Consider the following 22,770-nt stretch of genomic DNA (forward strand, 5'->3'; position numbering starts at 1 on the left):
TGATGTGACATCACTGCTCTCTGAGAATGTCCTGATGTGACATCACTGCTCTCTGAGAATGTCCTGATGTGACATCACTGCTCTCTGAGAATGTCCTGATGTGACATCACTGCTCTCTGAGAATGTCCTGATGTGACATCACTGCTCTCTGAGAATGACCTGATGTGACATCACTGCTCTCTGAGAATGTCCTGATGTGACTTCACTGCTCTCTGAGAACGTCCTGATGTGACATCACTGCTCTCTGAGAATGTCCTGATGTGACTTCACTGCTCTCTGAGAATGTCCTGATGTGACATCACTGCTCTCTGAGAATGTCCTGATGTGACTTCACTGCTCTCTGAGAATGTCCTGATGTGACATCACTGCTCTCTGAGAATGACCTGATGTGACATCACTGCTCTCTGAGAATGACCTGATGTGACATCACTGCTCTCCGAGAATGTCCTGATGTGACATCACTGCTCTCTGAGAATGTCCTGATGTGACGTCACTGCTCTCTGAGAATGACCTGATGTGACATCACTGCTCTCTGAGAATGACCTGATGTGACTTCACTGCTCTCTGATAATGTCCTGATGTGACATCACTGCTCTCTGGGAATGTCCTGATGTGACATCACTGCTCTCTGAGAATGTCCTGATGTGACATCACTGCTCTCTGAGAATGACCTGATGTGACATCACTGCTCTCTGAGAATGTCCTGATGTGACATCACTGCTCTCTGAGAATGACCTGATGTGACATCACTGCTCTCTGAGAATGTCCTGATGTGACTTCACTGCTCTCTGAGAATGACCTGATGTGACATCACTGCTCTCTGAGAATGACCTGATGTAAAATCACTGCTCTCTGAGAATGTACTGATGTGACTTCACTGCTCTCTGAGAATGTCCTGATGTAAAATCACTGCTCTCTGAGAATGTACTGATGTGACATCACTGCTCCCTGAGAATGTCCTGATGTAAAATCACTGCTCTCTGAGAATGTCCTGATGTGACATCACTGCTCTCTGAGAATGTCCTGATGTGACATCACTGCTCTCTTAGAATGACCTGATGCGACATCACTGCTCTCTGAGAATGTCCTGATGTGACATCACTGCTCTCTGAGAATGACCTGATGTGACATCACTGCTCTCTTAGAATGACCTGATGCGACATCACTGCTCTCTGAGAATGTCCTTATGTGACATCACTGCTCTCTGAGAATGACCTGATGTGACATCACTGCTCTCTTAGAATGTCCTGATGTGACATCACTGCTCTCTGAGAATGAACTGATGTGACATCACTGCTCTCTGAGAATGTCCTGATGTGACATCACTGCTCTCTTAGAATGACCTGATGCGACATCACTGCTCTCTGAGAATGTCCTGATGTGACATCACTGCTCTCTGAGAATGACCTGATGTGACATCACTGCTCTCTTAGAATGTCCTGATGTGACATCACTGCTCTCTGAGAATGAACTGATGTGACTTCACTGCTCTCTGAGAATGTCCTGATGTGACATCACTGCTCTCTGAGAATGACCTGATGTGACATCACTGCTCTCTGAGAATGTCCTGATGTGACATCACTGCTCTCTGAGAATGACCTGATGTGACTTCACTGCTCTCTGAGAATGTCCTGATGTGACATCACTGCTCTCTGAGAATGACCTGATGTGACATCACTGCTCTCTGAGAATGACCTGATGTGACATCACTGCTCTCCGAGAATGTCCTGATGTGACATCACTGCTCTCTGAGAATGTCCTGATGTGACGTCACTGCTCTCTGAGAATGACCTGATGTGACATCACTGCTCTCTGAGAATGACCTGATGTGACTTCACTGCTCTCTGATAATGTCCTGATGTGACATCACTGCTCTCTGGGAATGTCCTGATGTGACATCACTGCTCTCTGAGAATGTCCTGATGTGACATCACTGCTCTCTGAGAATGACCTGATGTGACATCACTGCTCTCTGAGAATGTCCTGATGTGACATCACTGCTCTCTGAGAATGACCTGATGTGACATCACTGCTCTCTGAGAATGTCCTGATGTGACTTCACTGCTCTCTGAGAATGACCTGATGTGACATCACTGCTCTCTGAGAATGACCTGATGTAAAATCACTGCTCTCTGAGAATGTACTGATGTGACTTCACTGCTCTCTGAGAATGTCCTGATGTGACATCACTGCTCCCTGAGAATGTCCTGATGTAAAATCACTGCTCTCTGAGAATGTCCTGATGTGACATCACTGCTCTCTGAGAATGTCCTGATGTGACATGACTGCTCTCTTAGAATGACCTGATGCGACATCACTGCTCTCTGAGAATGTCCTGATGTGACATCACTGCTCTCTGAGAATGACCTGATGTGACATCACTGCTCTCTTAGAATGACCTGATGCGACATCACTGCTCTCTGAGAATGTCCTGATGTGACATCACTGCTCTCTGAGAATGACCTGATGTGACATCACTGCTCTCTTAGAATGTCCTGATGTGACATCACTGCTCTCTGAGAATGAACTGATGTGACATCACTGCTCTCTGAGAATGTCCTGATGTGACATCACTGCTCTCTTAGAATGACCTGATGCGACATCACTGCTCTCTGAGAATGTCCTGATGTGACATCACTGCTCTCTGAGAATGACCTGATGTGACATCACTGCTCTCTTAGAATGTCCTGATGTGACATCACTGCTCTCTGAGAATGAACTGATGTGACTTCACTGCTCTCTGAGAATGTCCTGATGTGACATCACTGCTCTCTGAGAATGACCTGATGTGACATCACTGCTCTCTGAGAATGTCCTGATATGACATCACTGCTCTCTGAGAATGACCTGATGTGACATCACTGCTCTCTGAGAATGACCTGATGTGACATCACTGCTCTCTGAGAATGACCTGATGTGACATCACTGCTCTCTGAGAATGACCTGATGTGACATCACTGCTCTCTGAGAATGACCTGTTGTGACATCACTGCTCTCTGAGAATGTCCTGATGTGACATCACTGCTCTCTGAGAATGACCTGTTGTGACATCACTGCTCTCTGAGAATGTCCTGATGTGACATCACTGCTCTCTGAGAATGTCCTGATGTGACATCACTGCTCTCTGAGAATGACCTGATGTGACATCACTGCTCTCTGAGAATGACCTGATGTGACATCACTGCTCTCTGAGAATGTCCTGATGTGACATCACTGCTCTCTGAGAATGTCCTGATGTGACATCACTGCTCTCTATGAATGTCCTGATGTAACATCACTGCTCTCTGAGAATGTCCTTATGTGACATCACTGCTCTCTGAGAATGTCCTGATGTGACATCACTGCTCTCTTAGAATGTCCTGATGCGACATCACTGCTCTCTGAGAATGACCTGATGCGACATCACTGCTCTCTGAGAATGACCTGATGTGACATCACTGCTCTCTGAGAATGTCCTGATGTGACATCACTGCTCTCTGAGAATGTCCTGATGTGACATCACTGCTCTCTTAGAATGTCCTGATGTGACATCACTGCTCTCTGAGAATGACCTGATGCGACATCACTGCTCTCTGAGAATGACCTGATGTGACATCACTGCTCTCTGAGAATGTCCTGATGTGACATCACTGCTCTCTGAGAATGACCTGATGTGACATCTCTGCTCTCTTAGAATGTCCTGATGTGACATCACTGCTCTCTGAGAATGACCTGATGTGACATCACTGCTCTCTGAGAATGTCCTGATGTGACATCACTGCTCTCGGAGAATGACCTGATGTGACATCACTGCTCTCTGAGAATGTCCTGATGTGACATCACTGCTCTCAAGGAATGTCCTGATGTGACATCACTGCTCTCTGAGAATGTCCTGATGTGACATCACTGCTCTCTTAGAATGTCCTGATGTGACATCACTGCTCTCTGAGAATGACCTGATGCGACATCACTGCTCTATGAGAATGATCTGATGTGACATCACTGCTCTCTGAGAATGTCCTGATGTGACATCACTGCTCTCTGAGAATGACCTGATGTGACATCACTGCTCTCTTAGAATGTCGTGATGTGACATCACTGCTCTCTGAGAATGACCTGATGTGACTTCACTGCTCTCTGAGAATGTCCTGATGTGACGTCACTGCTCTCTGATAATGACCTGATGTGACATCACTGCTCTCTGAGAATGACCTGATGTGACATCACTGCTCTCTGAGAATGACCTGATGTGACATCACTGCTCTCTGAGAATGACCTGATGTGACATCACTGCTCTCTGAGAATGTCCTGATGTGACATCACTGCTCTCTGAGAATGTCCTGATGTGACTTCACTGCTCTCTGAGAATGTCCTGATGTGACGTCACTGCTCTCTGAGAATGTCCTGATGTGACATCACTGCTCTCTGAGAATGACCTGATGTGACATCACTGCTCTCTGAGAATGTCCTGATGTGACATCACTGCTCTCTGAGAATGTCCTGATGTGACATCACTGCTCTCTGAGAATGTCCTGATGTGACATCACTGCTCTCTGAGAATGACCTGATGTGACATCACTGCTCTCTGAGAATGACCTGATGTGACATCACTGCTCTCTGAGAATGACCTGATGTGACATCACTGCTCTCTGAGAATGACCTGTTGTGACATCACTGCTCTCTGAGAATGTCCTGATGTGACATCACTGCTCTCAAGGAATGTCCTGATGTGACATCACTGCTCTCTGAGAATGTCCTGATGTGACATCACTGCTCTCTTAGAATGTCCTGATGTGACATCACTGCTCTCTGAGAATGACCTGATGCGACATCACTGCTCTCTGAGAATGACCTGATGTGACATCACTGCTCTCTGAGAATGTCCTGATGTGACATCACTGCTCTCGGAGAATGACCTGATGTGACATCACTGCTCTCTTAGAATGTCCTGATGTGACATCACTGCACTCTGAGAATGACCTGATGTGACTTCACTGCTCTCTGAGAATGTCCTGATGTGACGTCACTGCTCTCTGAGAATGACCTGATGTGACATCACTGCTCTCTGAGAATGACCTGATGTGACATCACTGCTCTCTGAGAATGTCCTGATGTGACATCGCTGCTCTCTGAGAATGACCTGATGTGACATCACTGCTCTCTGAGAATGACCTGATGTGACATCACTGCTCTCTGAGAATGTCCTGATGTGACATCACTGCTCTCTGAGAATGTCCTGATGTGACTTCACTGCTCTCTGAGAATGTCCTGATGTGACATCACTGCTCTCTGAGAATGTCCTGATGTGACGTCACTGCTCTCTGAGAATGACCTGATGTGACATCATTGCTCTCTGAGAATGACCTGATGTGACATCACTGCTCTCTGAGAATGACCTGATGTGACATCACTGCTCTCTGAGAATGACCTGATGTGACATCACTGCTCTCTGAGAATGACCTGATGTGACATCACTGCTCTCTGAGAATGACCTGATGTGACATCACTGCTCTCTGAGAATGATCTGATGTGACATCACTGCTCTCTGAGAATGTCCTGATGTGACATCACTGCTCTCTGAGAATGACCTGATGTGACATCACTGCTCTCTGAGAATGTCCTGATGTGACATCACTGCTCTCTGAGAATGTCCTGATGTGACATCACTGCTCTCTGAGAATGACCTGATGTGACATCACTGCTCTCTGAGAATGTCCTGATGTGACATCACTGCTCTCTGAGAATGTCCTGATGTGACATCACTGCTCTCTGAGAATGACCTGATGTGACATCACAGCTCTCTGAGAATGACCTGATGTGACATCACTGCTCTCTGAGAATGACCTGATGTGACATCACTGCTCTCTGAGAATGACCTGTTGTGACATCACTGCTCTCTGAGAATGTCCTGATGTGACATCACTGCTCTCTGAGAATGACCTGATGTGACATCACTGCTCTCTGAGAATGTCCTGATGTGACATCACTGCTCTCTGAGAATGTCCTGATGTGACATCACTGCTCTCTGAGAATGACTTGATGTGACATCACTGCTCTCTGAGAATGACCTGATGTGACATCACTGCTATCTGAGAATGTCCTGCTGTGACATCACTGCTATCTGAGAATGTCCTGATGTGACATCACTGCTCTCTGAGAATGTCCTGATGTGACATCACTGCTCTCTGAGAATGTCCTGATGTGACGTCACTGCTCTCTGAGAATGTCCTGATGTGACGTCACTGCTCTCTGAGAATGTCCTGATGTGACGTCACTGCTCTCGGAGAATGACCTGATGTGACATCACTGCTCTCTGAGAATGTCCTGATGTGACATCACTGCTCTCAGAGAATGACCTGATGTGACATCACTGCTCTCTGAGAATGTCCTGATGTGACATCACTGCTCTCTGAGAATGTCCTGATGTGACATCACTGCTCTCTGAGAATGTCCTGATGTGACATCACTGCTCTCTGAGAATGTCCTGATGTGACATCACTGCTCTCTGAGAATGACCAGATGTGACATCACTGCTCTCTGAGAATGACCTGATGTGACATCACTGCTCTCTGAGAATGTCCTGATGTGACATCACTGCTCTCTGAGAATGTCCTGATGTGACATCACTGCTCTCTGAGAATGACCAGATGTGACATCACTGCTCTCTGAGAATGACCTGATGTGACATCACTGCTCTCTGAGAATGACCTGATGTGACATCACTGCTCTCTGAGAATGACCTGATGTGACATCACTGCTCTCTGAGAATGTCCTGATGTGACATCACTGCTCTCTGAGAATGTCCTGATGTGACGTCACTGCTCTCTGAGAATGACCTGATGTGACATCACTGCTCTCTGAGAATGTCCTGATGTGACATCACTGCTCTCTGAGAATGTCCTGATGTGACATCACTGCTCTCTGAGAATGTCCTGATGTGACATCACTGCTCTCTGAGAATGACCAGATGTGACATCACTGCTCTCTGAGAATGACCTGATGTGACATCACTGCTCTCTGAGAATGTCCTGATGTGACATCACTGCTCTCTGAGAATGTCCTGATGTGACATCACTGCTCTCTGAGAATGTCCTGATGTGACATCACTGCTCTCTGAGAATGACCTGATGTGACATCACTGCTCTCTGAGAATGACCTGATGTGATATCACTGCTCTCTGAGAATGACCTGATGTGACATCACTGCTCTCTGAGAATGTCCTGATGTGACATCACTGCTCTCTGAGAATGTCCTGATGTGACATCACTGCTCTCTGAGAATGACCTGATGTGACATCACTGCTCTCTGAGAATCTCCTGATGTGACATCACTGCTCTCTGAGAATGTCCTGATGTGACATCACTGCTCTCTGAGAATGTCCTGATGTGACATCACTGCTCCCTGAGAATGTCCTGATGTGACATCACTGCTCTCTGAGAATGACCTGATGTGACATCACTGCTCTCTGAGAATGACCTGATGTGACATCACTGCTCTCTGAGAATGTCCTGATGTGACATCACTGCTCCCTGAGAATGTCCTGATGTGACATCACTGCTCCCTGAGAATGTCCTGATGTGACATCACTGCTCTCTGAGAATGTCCTGATGTGACATCACTGCTCTCTGAGAATGACCTGATGTGACATCACTGCTCCCTGAGAATGTCCTGATGTGACATCACTGCTCTCTGAGAATGACCTGATGTGACATCACTGCTCTCTGAGAATGTCCTGATGTGACATCACTGCTCCCTGAGAATGTCCTGATGTGACATCACTGCTCTCTGAGAATGACCAGATGTGACATCACTGCTCCCTGAGAATGTCCTGATGTGACATCACTGCTCCCTGAGAATGTCCTGATGTGACATCACTGCTCTCTGAGAATGACCTGATGTGACATCACTGCTCTCTGAGAATGTCCTGATGTGACATCACTGCTCCCTGAGAATGTCCTGATGTGACATCACTGCTCCCTGAGAATGTCCTGATGTGACATCACTGCTCTCTGAGAATGTCCTGATGTGACATCACTGCTCTCTGAGAATGACCTGATGTGACATCACTGCTCCCTGAGAATGTCCTGATGTGACATCACTGCTCTCTGAGAATGACCAGATGTGACATCACTGCTCTCTGAGAATGACCTGATGTGACATCACTGCTCTCTGAGAATGTCCTGATGTGACATCACTGCTCTCTGAGAATGACCTGATGTGACATCACTGCTCTCTGAGAATGTCCTGATGTGACATCACTGCTCTCTGAGAATGACCTGATGTGACATCACTGCTCCCTGAGAATGACCTGATGTGACTTCACTGCTCTCGGAGAATGACCTGATGTGACATCACTGCTCTCTGAGAATGTCCTGATGTGACATCACTGCTCTCGGAGAATGACCTGATGTGACATCACTGCTCTCTGAGAATGTCCTGATGTGACATCACTGCTCCCTGAGAATGTCCTGATGTGACATCACTGCTCTCTGAGAATGTACTGATGTGACATCACTGCTCCCTGAGAATGACCTGATGTGACTTCACTGCTCTCTGAGAATGACCTGATGTGACATCACTGCTCTCTGAGAATGTCCTGATGTGACATCACTGCTCTCGGAGAATGTCCTGATGTGACGTCACTGCTCTCTGAGAATGTCCTGATGTGACATCACTGCTCTCTGAGAATGTCCTGATGTGACATCACTGCTCTCTGAGAATGACCTGATGTGACATCACTGCTCTCTGAGAATGTCCTGATGTGACATCACTGCTCTCTGAGAATGACCTGATGTGACATCACTGCTCTCTGAGAATGACCTGATGTGACATCACTGCTCTCTGAGAATGTCCTGATGTGACATCACTGCTCTCTGAGAATGTCCTGATGTGACATCACTGCTCTCTGAGAATGTCCTGATGTGACATCACTGCTCTCTGAGAATGTCCTGATGTGACATCACTGCTCTCTGAGAATGTCCTGATGTGACATCACTGCTCTCTGAGAATGTCCTGATGTGACATCACTGCTCTCTGAGAATGTCCTGATGTGACATCACTGCTCTCTGAGAATGTCCTGATGTGACATCACTGCTCTCTGAGAATGACCTGATGTGACATCACTGCTCTCTGAGAATGTCCTGATGTGACATCACTGCTCTCTGAGAATGTCCTGATGTGACATCACTGCTCTCTGAGAATGACCTGATGTGACATCACTGCTCTCTGAGAATGTCCTGATGTGACATCACTGCTCTCTGAGAATGTCCTGATGTGACATCACTGCTCTCTGAGAATGTCCTGATGTGACATCACTGCTCTCTGAGAATGTCCTGATGTGACATCACTGCTCTCTGAGAATGTCCTGATGTGACATCACTGCTCTCTGAGAATGTCCTGATGTGACATCACTGCTCTCTGAGAATGTCCTGATGTGACATCACTGCTCTCTGAGAATGTCCTGATGTGACATCACTGCTCTCTGAGAATGACCTGATGTGACATCACTGCTCTCTGAGAATGTCCTGATGTGACATCACTGCTCTCTGAGAATGTCCTGATGTGACATCACTGCTCTCTGAGAATGACCTGATGTGACATCACTGCTCTCTGAGAATGTCCTGATGTGACATCACTGCTCTCTGAGAATGTCCTGATGTGACATCACTGCTCTCTGAGAATGACCTGATGTGACATCACTGCTCTCTGAGAATGTCCTGATGTGACATCACTGCTCTCTGAGATTGTCCTGATGTGACATCACTGCTCTCTGAGAATGACCTGATGTGACATCACTGCTCTCTGAGAATGTCCTGATGTGACATCACTGCTCTCTGAGAATGTCCTGATGTGACATCACTGCTCTCTGAGAATGTCCTGATGTGACATCAGTGCTCTCTGAGAATGTCCTGATGTGACATCACTGCTCTCTGAGAATGACCTGATGTGACATCACTGCTCTCTGAGGATGTCCTGATGTGACATCAGTGCTCTCTGAGAATGTCCTGATGTGACATCACTCCTCCCTGAGAATGTCCTGATGTGACATCACTGCTCTCTGAGAATGACCAGATGTGACATCACTGCTCTCTGAGAATGACCTGATGTGACATCACTGCTCTCTGAGAATGTCCTGATGTGACATCACTGCTCTCTGAGAATGACCTGATGTGACATCACTGCTCTCTGAGAATGTCCTGATGTGACATCACTGCTCTCTGAGAATGACCTGATGTGACATCACTGCTCCCTGAGAATGACCTGATGTGACTTCACTGCTCTCGGAGAATGACCTGATGTGACATCACTGCTCTCTGAGAATGTCCTGATGTGACATCACTGCTCTCGGAGAATGACCTGATGTGACATCACTGCTCTCTGAGAATGTCCTGATGTGACATCACTGCTCCCTGAGAATGTCCTGATGTGACATCACTGCTCTCTGAGAATGTACTGATGTGACATCACTGCTCCCTGAGAATGACCTGATGTGACTTCACTGCTCTCTGAGAATGACCTGATGTGACATCACTGCTCTCTGAGAATGTCCTGATGTGACATCACTGCTCTCGGAGAATGTCCTGATGTGACGTCACTGCTCTCTGAGAATGTCCTGATGTGACATCACTGCTCTCTGAGAATGTCCTGATGTGACATCACTGCTCTCTGAGAATGACCTGATGTGACATCACTGCTCTCTGAGAATGTCCTGATGTGACATCACTGCTCTCTGAGAATGACCTGATGTGACATCACTGCTCTCTGAGAATGACCTGATGTGACATCACTGCTCTCTGAGAATGTCCTGATGTGACATCACTGCTCTCTGAGAATGTCCTGATGTGACATCACTGCTCTCTGAGAATGTCCTGATGTGACATCACTGCTCTCTGAGAATGTCCTGATGTGACATCACTGCTCTCTGAGAATGTCCTGATGTGACATCACTGCTCTCTGAGAATGTCCTGATGTGACATCACTGCTCTCTGAGAATGTCCTGATGTGACATCACTGCTCTCTGAGAATGTCCTGATGTGACATCACTGCTCTCTGAGAATGACCTGATGTGACATCACTGCTCTCTGAGAATGTCCTGATGTGACATCACTGCTCTCTGAGAATGTCCTGATGTGACATCACTGCTCTCTGAGAATGACCTGATGTGACATCACTGCTCTCTGAGAATGTCCTGATGTGACATCACTGCTCTCTGAGAATGTCCTGATGTGACATCACTGCTCTCTGAGAATGTCCTGATGTGACATCACTGCTCTCTGAGAATGTCCTGATGTGACATCACTGCTCTCTGAGAATGTCCTTATGTGACATCACTGCTCTCTGAGAATGTCCTGATGTGACATCACTGCTCTCTGAGAATGTCCTGATGTGACATCACTGCTCTCTGAGAATGTCCTGATGTGACATCACTGCTCTCTGAGAATGACCTGATGTGACATCACTGCTCTCTGAGAATGTCCTGATGTGACATCACTGCTCTCTGAGAATGTCCTGATGTGACATCACTGCTCTCTGAGAATGACCTGATGTGACATCACTGCTCTCTGAGAATGTCCTGATGTGACATCACTGCTCTCTGAGAATGTCCTGATGTGACATCACTGCTCTCTGAGAATGACCTGATGTGACATCACTGCTCTCTGAGAATGTCCTGATGTGACATCACTGCTCTCTGAGATTGTCCTGATGTGACATCACTGCTCTCTGAGAATGACCTGATGTGACATCACTGCTCTCTGAGAATGTCCTGATGTGACATCACTGCTCTCTGAGATTGTCCTGATGTGACATCACTGCTCTCTGAGAATGTCCTGATGTGACATCAGTGCTCTCTGAGAATGTCCTGATGTGACATCACTGCTCTCTGAGAATGACCTGATGTGACATCACTGCTCTCTGAGGATGTCCTGATGTGACATCAGTGCTCTCTGAGAATGTCCTGATGTGACATCACTGCTCTCTGAGAATGTCCTGATGTGACTTCACTGCTCTCTGAGAATGTCCTGATGTGACATCACTGCTCTCTGAGAATGACCTGATGTGACATCACTGCTCTCTGAGAATGTCCTGATGTGACATCACTGCTCTCTGAGAATGTCCTGATGTGACATCACTGCTCTCTGAGAATGTCCTGATGTGACATCACTGCTCTCTGAGAATGTCCTGATGTGACATCACTGCTCTCTGAGAATGACCTGATGTGACATCACTGCTCTCTGAGAATGTCCTGATGTGACATCACTGCTCTCTGAGAATGTCCTGATGTGACATCACTGCTCTCTGAGAATGTCCTGATGTGACATCACTGCTCTCTGAGAATGACCTGATGTGACATCACTGCTGTCTGAGAATGTCCTGATGTGACATCACTGCTCTCTGAGAATGACCTGATGTGACATCACTGCTCTCTGAGAATGTCCTGATGTGACATCACTGCTCTCTGAGAATGTCCTGATGTGACATCACTGCTCCCTGAGAATGTCCTGATGTGACATCACTGCTCTCTGATAATGACTTGATGTGACATCACTGCTCTCTGAGGATGTCCTGATGTGACATCACTGCTCTCTGAGAATGTCCTGATGTGACATCACTGCTCTCTGAGAATGTCCTGATGTGACTTCACTGCTCTCTGAGAATGTCCTGATGTGACATCACTGCTCTCTGAGAATGTCCTGATGTGACATCACTGCTCTCTGAGAATGACCTGATGTGACATCACTGCTCTCTGAGAATGTCCTGATGTGACATCACTGCTCTCTGAGAATGTCCTGATGTGACATCACTGCTCTCTGAGAATGTCCTGATGTGACATCACTGCTCTCTGAGAATGACCTGATGTGACATCACTGCTCTCTGAGAATGTCCTGATGTGACATCACTGCTCTCTGAGAATGACCTGATGTGACATCACTGCTCCCTGAGAATGTCCTGATGTGACATCACTGCTCTCTGAGAATGACCTGATGTGACATCACTGCTCTCTGAGAATGTCCTGATGTGACATCACTGCTCTCTGAGAATGACCTTATGTGACATCACTGCTCTCTGAGAATGTCCTGATGTGACATCACTGCTCCCTGAGAATGTCCTGATGTGACATCACTGCTCTCTGAGAATGACCTGATGTGACATCACTGCTCTCTGAGAATGTCCTGATGTGACATCACTGCTCTCTGAGAATGTCCTGATGTGACATCACTGCTCTCTGAGAATGTCCTGATGTGACATCACTGCTCTCTGAGAATGTCCTGATGTGACATCACTGCTCTCTGAGAATGACCTGATGTGACATCACTGCTCTCTGAGAATGTCCTGATGTGACATCACTGCTCTCTGAGAATGTCCTGATGTGACATCACTGCTCTCTGAGAATGACCTGATGTGACATCACTGCTCTCTGAGAATGTCCTGATGTGACATCACTGCTCTCTGAGAATGTCCTGATGTGACATCACTGCTCTCTGAGAATGACCTGATGTGACATCACTGCTCTCTGAGAATGACCTGATGTGACATCACTGCTCTCTGAGAATGACCTGATGTGACATCACTGCTCTCTGAGAATGACCTGATGTGACATCACTGCTCTCTGAGAATGTCCTGATGTGACATCACTGCTCTCTGAGAATGACCTGATGTGACATCACTGCTCTCTGAGAATGTCCTGATGTGACATCACTGCTCTCTGAGAATGTCCTGATGTGACATCACTGCTCTCTGAGAATGTCCTGATGTGACATCACTGCTCTCTGAGAATGTCCTGATGTGACATCACTGCTCTCTGAGAATGACCTGATGTGACATCACTGCTCTCTGAGAATGTCCTGATGTGACATCACTGTTCTCTGAGAATGACCTGATGTGACATCACTGCTCTCTGAGAATGACCTGATGTGACATCACTGCTCTCTGAGAATGTCCTGATGTGACATCACTGTTCTCTGAGAATGACCTGATGTGACATCACTGTTCTCTGAGAATGACCTGATGTGACATCACTGCTCTCTGAGAATGACCTGATGTGACATCACTGCTCTCTGAGAATGTCCTGATGTGACATCACTGCTCTCTGAGAATGTCCTGATGTGACATCACTGCTCTCTGAGAATGTCCTGATGTGACATCACTGCTCTCTGAGAATGTCCTGATGTGACATCACTGTTCTCTGAGAATGACCTGATGTGACATCACTGTTCTCTGAGAATGACCTGATGTGACATCACTGCTCTCTGAGAATGACCTGATGTGACATCACTGCTCTCTGAGAATGTCCTGATGTGACATCACTGCTCTCTGAGAATGTCCTGATGTGACATCACTGCTCTCTGAGAATGTCCTGATGTGACATCACTGCTCTCTGAGAATGTCCTGATGTGACATCACTGCTCTCTGATGAGGTCACTTATTCTCTTATCTTCCAGATATTACTCACCCCATCCCTGATTTGACTGGCTTCATCACTGAAGGGCAGATCTACGTGGACAGACAACTGCACAACAGGCAGGTGAGAGGCGTCTCGCCTTGACTTCGTCCTCATTTCTTTGCCCACCATAATGATGTACAGATGGAGTCAAACTTAGTTTGTCATGGAACTGTTTGTTTTATGCTGTGGGGTAAAGATTAGAGCAAAGATAGCAGAATTGGGTTCATCTGCAGTCCTATGTAAATCCATAGCTGTATCTATACATGTGTTGCTAGGTGTAAATTGGGAATTAGATAATTTTATCGTTACATCATGATTAAAACCTAGCACTGAAGGTCATAAAGTCATAAATACTTTGCAGATCTACCCTCCGATCAACGTGCTGCCATCTCTGTCCCGTCTCATGAAATCTGCTATTGGGGAAGGCATGACCAGAAAAGACCACGGGGATGTGTCCAACCAGCTGGTGAGTATGTTTGTGTGTGTAATCCCTGGTGGTCAGAGTTACAGTCAGTATATAATCCCGGGTGGTCAGTGTTATAGTCAGTATAAAATCCCTGGTGGTCAGTGTTATAGTCAGTATATAATCCCTGGTGGTCAGTGTTATAGTCAGTATATAGTCCCTGGTGGTCAGTGATATAGTCAGTATATAATCCCTGGTGGTCAGTGTTATAGTCAGTATATAATCCCTGGTGGTCAGTGTTATAGTTAGTATAAAATCCCTGGTGGTCAGTGTTATAGTCAGTATATAATCCCTGGTGGTCAGTGTTATAGTTAGTATAAAATCCCTGGTGGTCAGTGTTATAGTCATTATATAATCCCTGGTGGTCAGTGTTATAGTCAGTATATGATCCCTGGTGGTCAGTGTTACAGTCAGTATAAAATCCCTGGTGGTCAGTGTTATAGTCAGTTAATGATCCCTGGTGGTCAGTGTTACAGTCAGTATAAAATCCCTGGTGGTCAGTGTTATAGTCAGTATATAATCCCTGGTGGTCAGTGTTATAGTCAGTTAATGATCCCTGGTGGTCAGTGTTACAGTCAGTATAAAATCCCTGGTGGTCAGTGTTATAGTCAGTATATGATCCCTGGTGGTCAGTGTAATAGTTAGCATATAATCCCTGGTGGTCAGTGTAATAGTTAGTATGTAATCCCTGGTGGTCAGTGTTATAGTCAGTATATAATCCCAGGTGGTCAGTGTTATAGTCAGTATATAATCCCTGGTGGTCAGTGTTATAGTTAGCATATGATCCCTGGTGGTTAGGGTTATAGTCAGTATAGAATCCCTGGTGGTCAGTGTTATAGTCAGTATATAGTCTCTGGTGGTCAGTGTTATAGTCAGTAAATGATCCCTGGTGGTCAGTGTTGTAGTCAGTATATGATCCCTGGTGGTCAGTGTTATAGTCAGTATATAATCCCTGGTGGTCAGTGTTATAGTCAGTATATAATCCCTGGTGGTCAGTATTACAGTCAGTATATAATCCCTGGTGGTCAGTATTACAGTCAGTATATGATCCCTGGTGGTCTGTGTTAAGGTCAGTATATAATTTCTGGTGGTCAGTGTTACAGTCAGTATATGATCCCTGGTGGTCAGTGTTACAGTCAGTATATGATCCCTGGTGGTCAGTGTTACAGTCAGTATATAATCCCTGGTGGTCAGTATTACAGTCAGTATATAATCCCTGGTGGTCAGTGTTATAGTCAGCATATGATCCCTGGTGGTCTGTGTTATAGTCAGCATATGATCCCTGGTGGTCTGTGTTATAGTCAGTATTGTTATGAATGAGTCACCAAGGAGGAAATAACAAAAAGCAAGCTAAGCCCAGAAAACCGGAGAGGTTGGTAACTAGCGGATTGCAGACCCTTGATCCTATCCACAACAACTAGCAGTAGCCGTGGAGCGTGCCTATGGTGATCCTAGATGCCTCGTCTCGGCCGGAGAACAAAATAAGCCTAAAGAAAGAAAGGGAAAATCTAAACTGCCACAGAGCAGACCCCAGAGGAATAGACAGCCCCCAACATGTATTGTCGGTAAAAAAAGATGAAAACACAGACACAGATAGAAAGATAGGCTGAGCAAACGATGGGGCCCTCACTAACTAGAAAGGACAGGAAAGAAAAGCTGCTGTCTGCAATCACGCAAAAAACCCTGCCAAAAAGAATGTCCAACACGTCTAATAGAAAAAGGCCCTGAAGTCGCTAGACTTCAATTCCCTATATCAGCACTCAGGTATATTCTGAAGACAGAGCAAAAGAGATGAACTGATCAGAGACAAAATGGGGATTCATCCCAGTCCCAGCCAGGGCTGGCTGAACACAAAAACTAAGTAAACCAGACAAAAACTCATATGAACAATAGCAGGGAAAACTTAGCTTTAGGAAGGCAGGAACCAAACTGGAAACCAGGAGCCACAGTCAGGAAAAATCACCAGCAAGAAACTAGGGAGTCGGCTGCCTTAAATCCAATCAGAAACTCCTGATGTCCAATCGCAGTCCTCTTCCTCAGGTGACCGGTCTCTGCAATTTAGATCAGCATCATTACCTCCCTTCACCAACAGAGGGAGTCCAGATAGAGAACTCATTACTCCTCTCTCAGCACAGCCAGCTCCATAACCCTCACCAGAAGCCAGAGGCAAACCCGAAAATGAGCTCACAACACAGTATATAATTTCTGGTCGTCAGTGTTATAGTCAGTATATGATCCCTGGTAGTCAATGTTACAGTCAGTATATAATCCCTGGTCGTCAGTGTTATAGTCAGTATATAATCCCTGATGGTCTGTGTTATAGTCAGTATTTAATTTCTGGTGGTCAGTGTTATAGTTAGTATATGATCCCTGGTGGTCAGTGTTACAGTCAGAATATAATCCCAGGTGGTTAGTATTACAGTCAGTATATAATCTCTGGTTGTCTGTGTCATAGTCAGTATAAGATCCCTGGTGGTCAGTGTTATAGTCAGTATTTAATCCCTGGTGGTCAGTGTTATAGTCAGTATTTAATCCCTGGTGGTCAGTGTTATAGTCAGTATATAATACCTGGTGGTCAGTGTTATAGTCAGACTATAATCCCTGGTGGTCAGTGTTATAGTCAGTATATGATCCCTGGTTGTCAATGTGATAGTCAGTGTATAATCTCTGGTGGTCAGTGTTATAGTCAGTATATGATCCCTGCTGGTCAGTGTTATAGTCAGTATATGATCTCTGGTGGTCAGTGTTATAGCCAGTATATGATCCCTGGTGGGCGGTGTTATAGTCAGTATATAATCCCTGGTGGCCAGTGTTATAGTCAGTGTATAATCCCTCATGGTCAGTGTTATAGTCAGTATATAATCTCTGGTGGTCAGTCTTATAATTAGTATATAATCCCTGCTGGTCAGTGTTATAGTCAGTATATGATCCCTGGTGGTCAGTGTTACAGTCAGTATATAATCCCTGGTGGTCAGTAATACAGTCAGTATATAATCCCTAGTGGTTAATGTTATAGTCAGTATATAATCCCTGGTGGTCCGTGTTATAGTTAGTATATAATCCCTGTTGGTTAGTGTCATAGTCAGTATATGATACCTGGTGGTCAGTGTTATAGTCAGTATATAATCCCTGGTGGTTAGTGTTATAATCAGTGTATACTCTCTGGTGCTCAGTGTTATAGTCAGTATATGGTCCCTGGTGGTCAGTGTTATATTCAGTATATTATCCATGGTGGTCAGTGTTATAGTCTGTGTATAATCCCTGGTTGTCAGTGTTATAGTCAGACTATAATCCCTGGTGGTCAGTGTTATAGTCAGGATTTGATCCCTGGTGGTTAGTGTTATAGTCAGTATATGATCCCTGGTTGTCAATGTGATAGTCTGTGTATAATCTCTGATGGTCTGTGTTATAGTCAGTATATGATCCCTGGTGGTCAGTGTTATAGTCAGTATATGATCTCTGGTGGTCAGTGTTATAGCCAGTATATGATCCCTGGTGGGCGGTGTTATAGTCAGTATATAATCCCTGGTGGTCAGTGTTATAGTCAGTATATAATCCCTGGTGGCCAGTGTTACAGTCAGTGTATAATCCCTCATGGTCAGTGTAATAGTTAGTATGTAATCCCTGGTGGTCAGTTTTATAGTCAGTATATAATCCCTGGTGGACAGTGTTATAGTCAGTGTATAATCCCTCATGGTCAGTGTAATAGTTAGTATGTAATCCCTGGTGGTCAGTTTTATAGTCAGTATATAATCCCTGGTGGCCAGTGTTATAGTCAGTGTATAATCCCTCATGGTCAGTGTAATAGTTAGTATGTAATCCCTGGTGGTCAGTGTTATAGTCAGTATATAATCCCTGGTGGCCAGTGTTATAGTCAGTGTATAATCCCTCATGGTCAGTGTAATAGTTAGTATGTAATCCCTGGTGGTCAGTTTTATAGTCAGTATATAATCCCTGGTGGCCAGTGTTATAGTCAGTGTATAATCCCTCATGGTCAGTGTAATAGTTAGTATGTAATCCCTGGTGGGCGGTGTTATAGTCAGTATATGATCCCTGGTGGTCAGTGTTATAGTCAGTATATAATCCCTGGTGGTCAGTATATACTCCCTGGTGGTCAGTGTTATAGTCAGTATAAAATCCCTGGTGGTCAGTGTTATAGTCAGTATATAATCCCCCATGGTCAGTGTAATAGTTAGTATGTAATCCCTGGTGGTCAGTTTTATAGTCAGTATATAATCCCTGGTGGTCAGTGTCATAGTCAGTATATGATCCCTGGTGGTCAGGGTTATAGTCAGTAGATAATCCCCGGTGGTCAGTGTTATAGTCAGTGTATAATCCCTGGTGGTCAGTGTTATAGTCAGTGTATAATGCCTGGTGGTCAGTGTTATAGTCAGTATAAAATCCCTGGTGGTCAGTGTTATAGTCAGTATATAATCCCCCATGGTCAGTGTAATAGTTAGTATGTAATCCCTGGTGGTCAGTTTTATAGTCAATATATAATCCCTGGTGGTCAGTGTCATAGTCAGTATATGATCCCTGGTGGTCAGGGTTATAGTCAGTAGATAATCCCCGATGGTCAGTGTTATAGTCAGTGTATAATCCCTGGTGGTCAGTGTTATAGTCAGTATATAATCCCTGGTGGTCAGTGTTATAGTCAGTGTATGATCCCTGGTGGTTAGTGTTATAGCCAGTGTATAATGTCTGGTGGGCGGTGTTATAGTCAGTATATGATCCCTGGTGGTCAGTGTTATAGCCAGTGTATAATATCTGGTGGGCGGTGTTATAGTCAGTATATGACACTACTTTGTTCCTGGTGTTGTCGTTGGTCCACAGTACGCCTGTTACGCCATTGGGAAGGATGTCCAGGCCATGAAGGCTGTGGTTGGAGAAGAAGCGCTGTCGTCCGATGATCTCTTGTATCTGGAGTTCCTGCAGAAGTTCGAGAGACAGTTTATTGCTCAGGGTAAGAATCGTCCTCGCCACTGGGACTAGTGATCTCCTCTGGATGTATGAGGGTCATCAGAGGAACAGCAGATCCCAGCAGATCCCATCAGATCCTTCACCCTTGATTAATCCTGAATCATGCGCATCGACGCTGCGGTCACGACAGGCGCCTGATCCTCAATATTCAGATCCTCATTCCTTGTGCGCTGGGACACCTTTTGCTTCATTGAGGACCTGTATACAGTATGGACGCCTTTGAGGATATAATTCTTCTTTTTTTTTCTTTTTTTGGGGCTTAAAATCATTTTTGCAATGACGTTTCATAAAGATCTTTGCACGGTTTGGCGTTTACAGGCTTTTCGTTTCCCTGTACATTGCAGGCAGCAGCGCGAGTAAACTACGAAACTATCAGTGAGCTCATCGTAACTGGAGAATGCTTTCATCAGTCCTCTACACTGACTTATTGCCACAAAGTTTGGCTCAACCTTCATGTGGCCACAAACCATCTAAAATGGGCTCACACTTCACTTGAGCTCACTGACTGACTCTCAGTTAACTCACTCTGCAGTTGCAATGTGTGTAAAACCAAGGAGCCTTTAATAGTCAAAATTTTAAAATGAATCCCAACCACACAGATGATTCTTGGCGGCCGACTTTCCTAACTGCTGGTGATCTTCTTGTCTAGGAGCCTACGAGAACAGATCCATCTTCGAGTCCTTGGATATCGGATGGCAGCTGCTGCGCATCTTCCCCAAGGAGCTGCTAAAACGGATCCCTGAGTCCATGTTGGCTGAGTTTTACCCACGAGAATCCAGACCCCAAGCGTAAGCCGCTGTGGTCAAAACCAAATGAGCGTTTGACGAGAGGACCCCGAGACCCCCGATCATCCGCTCACTGACTCGGAAAAAAGAAGAAAAGTTTTGGCCAAGAAATGACTGTTCAGGAAGATATTCACAATGTTTATACCCGAAAAATAAAGTTACCCCTTATCCACTAACTGGGGGCTGGATCACCGAGACCCTCATTGATCCCGAGATCCTGGAGGACGTAGCTCAGCAGACTGGTCCTGAACGGACCGGAGATGCGCATGCTCGGCCTCCGCTCATTGTCAATGGTTCTGCTGGAGAAAGCTGAGTCCAGCGCTCCACCGGTGCCATGGAGGCCAAGCATGTCATTCTTTAGCAATGACCTTTTGTGGCTTCCCCTCCTTGTGGAGTGTGTCAGTGACTGCCTTCTGGACATCTGTCAGGTCAGCAGTCTTCCCCATGATTGTGGAGTGTGTCAGTGACTGCCTTCTGGACATGTCAGGTCAGCAGTCTTCCCCATGATTGTGAAGTGTATCAGTGACTGCCTTCTGAACATCTGTCAGGTCAGCAGTCTTCCCCATGATTGTGGAGTGTGTCAGTGACTGCCTTCTGGACATCTGTCAGGTCAGTAGTCTTCCCCATGATTGTGGAGTGTGTCAGTGACTACCTTCTGGACATCTTTCAGGTCAGCAGTCTTCCCCATGATTGTTGAGTGTATCAGTGACTGCCTTCTGAACAACTGTCAGGTCAGCAGTCTTCCCCATGATTGTGGAGTGTGTCAGTGACTGCCTTCTGGACATTTGTCAGGTCAGCAGTCTTCCCCATGATTGTGGAGTGTATCAGTGACTGCCTTCTGGACATGTCAGGTCAGCAGTCTTCCCCATGATTGTGGAGCTACTGAAACAGACTAAGGACCTTTATAAACGCTTAGGAGCCTTTACAGGTGTTTATTGTTAATTATGCTAATTTACTGAGATAATGACTTTTGGGTTTTCATTGGCTGGGAGCCTTAATCATCAACATTATCAGAAATAAACCCGTGACATAGATCACTCAGTGTGTAATGACTCTATAGAATAGGGGAGAGTCGCTCTTTGTATTGAAGAACTCTGGTAACTTGACTGTTTGATTGGATTCTAATTTAGTGAGAAGCACCTTAAGGGCTCGCACCATAACAGCTCCAACAAGCAGCACCCCACACCTCATCTTTTTATCCCCCGCTGAGCGTGACACGTCCATACACCTAACATACCTATCACCAGACGCTCTGGCGTGATTCTCCAGCAATGTGAGCTGTAGTCAGAGACCATCACTTCTCCCCTGACAATACATTTCTTTCTTTCACTCTCATATATAGCGCCATTGATTCCACAGCACTTTACAGACTTCATAGTAGCCGGGTACCTTCGTGGGCTGAAGTTGGTCGCAGGAAGAGAGGTCGACGTGCCGTGTTCACCGGGCTCCTCGTTCCGTTGTCATTGGGCGGTCCTCCATCCAAGTTCTGTGCTGCTGTAGAAGATGCATTGCTGGCACCGAGTCCTAAAGGTGTGTGGGATGTGCTGTGCCCTGAGGAAAATAAAGTTGAACTGTTTAAGTTGTTTCCAGCCTCTGTATCCAGTCTTTTGAACCCCAGAAGTGAGCAACGTACCAGGGATGAAGCAGCCTCCAGCACAGTGAGTACCGGAGCGGCTGATGAGGCTACCCCCCGGCGTCCGTGGTATTACAAGTGGCGTAGTCGGCAGGATCTCACTGCCCAATATGGCGGCAACACCGCAGCGGAGGTGAAGAAAGAAGAAAAAGTGAATGTGATTGCAGCGCCCTATAAAGTACAGATTGAATATTGTGGCAATGGGCAAGTGAAAGTGACTAAAACACCGATTGTGACCAAAGAAGAAGATTTGGAAAGTGACCCTGTGGACCCCAAGACGGCGACTGTCAAGATGGAGAACTCTGGTGCCAAAAGGACTGTCCTTGTCAACAAGGAGCACTTCGTGGGCGTGACAGGGTCTGGATGGCGCCAAACGAGAACTGTCAACATTGTCGGGTCCGCCCCTGGAAGGAGTGGTATGTGCAGAAGGACACTCGTCCTTTCCCACTTAATGCTGAGAAATGGGCGTCAGTAGGACCCGGGGTAT

General features: G+C 46.0%; 1 protein-coding gene across 1 annotated transcript in view; it reads left to right on the forward strand.

The window, feature by feature from the left end:
• ATP6V1B1 (ATPase H+ transporting V1 subunit B1) overlaps window positions 1-21,687 on the forward strand; it is a 128,295-nt gene extending 106,608 nt beyond the window's left edge. The window contains exons 11-14 of the mRNA XM_073555084.1: window positions 14,421-14,503; window positions 14,784-14,888; window positions 19,719-19,848; window positions 20,515-21,687. Coding sequence (XP_073411185.1) covers window positions 14,421-14,503; window positions 14,784-14,888; window positions 19,719-19,848; window positions 20,515-20,657 — 461 coding nt within the window. The 3' untranslated portion in view covers window positions 20,658-21,687. The remainder of the gene's footprint in view (window positions 1-14,420; window positions 14,504-14,783; window positions 14,889-19,718; window positions 19,849-20,514) is intronic.
• Window positions 21,688-22,770: the final 1,083 nt, after the last annotated feature.

Source organism: Dendrobates tinctorius, unplaced genomic scaffold, assembly GCF_039654945.1.
Source record: "Dendrobates tinctorius isolate UK_male_01 unplaced genomic scaffold, ASM3965494v1 ptg000216l, whole genome shotgun sequence".
NCBI classification, from domain to species: Eukaryota; Metazoa; Chordata; class Amphibia; order Anura; family Dendrobatidae; genus Dendrobates; species Dendrobates tinctorius.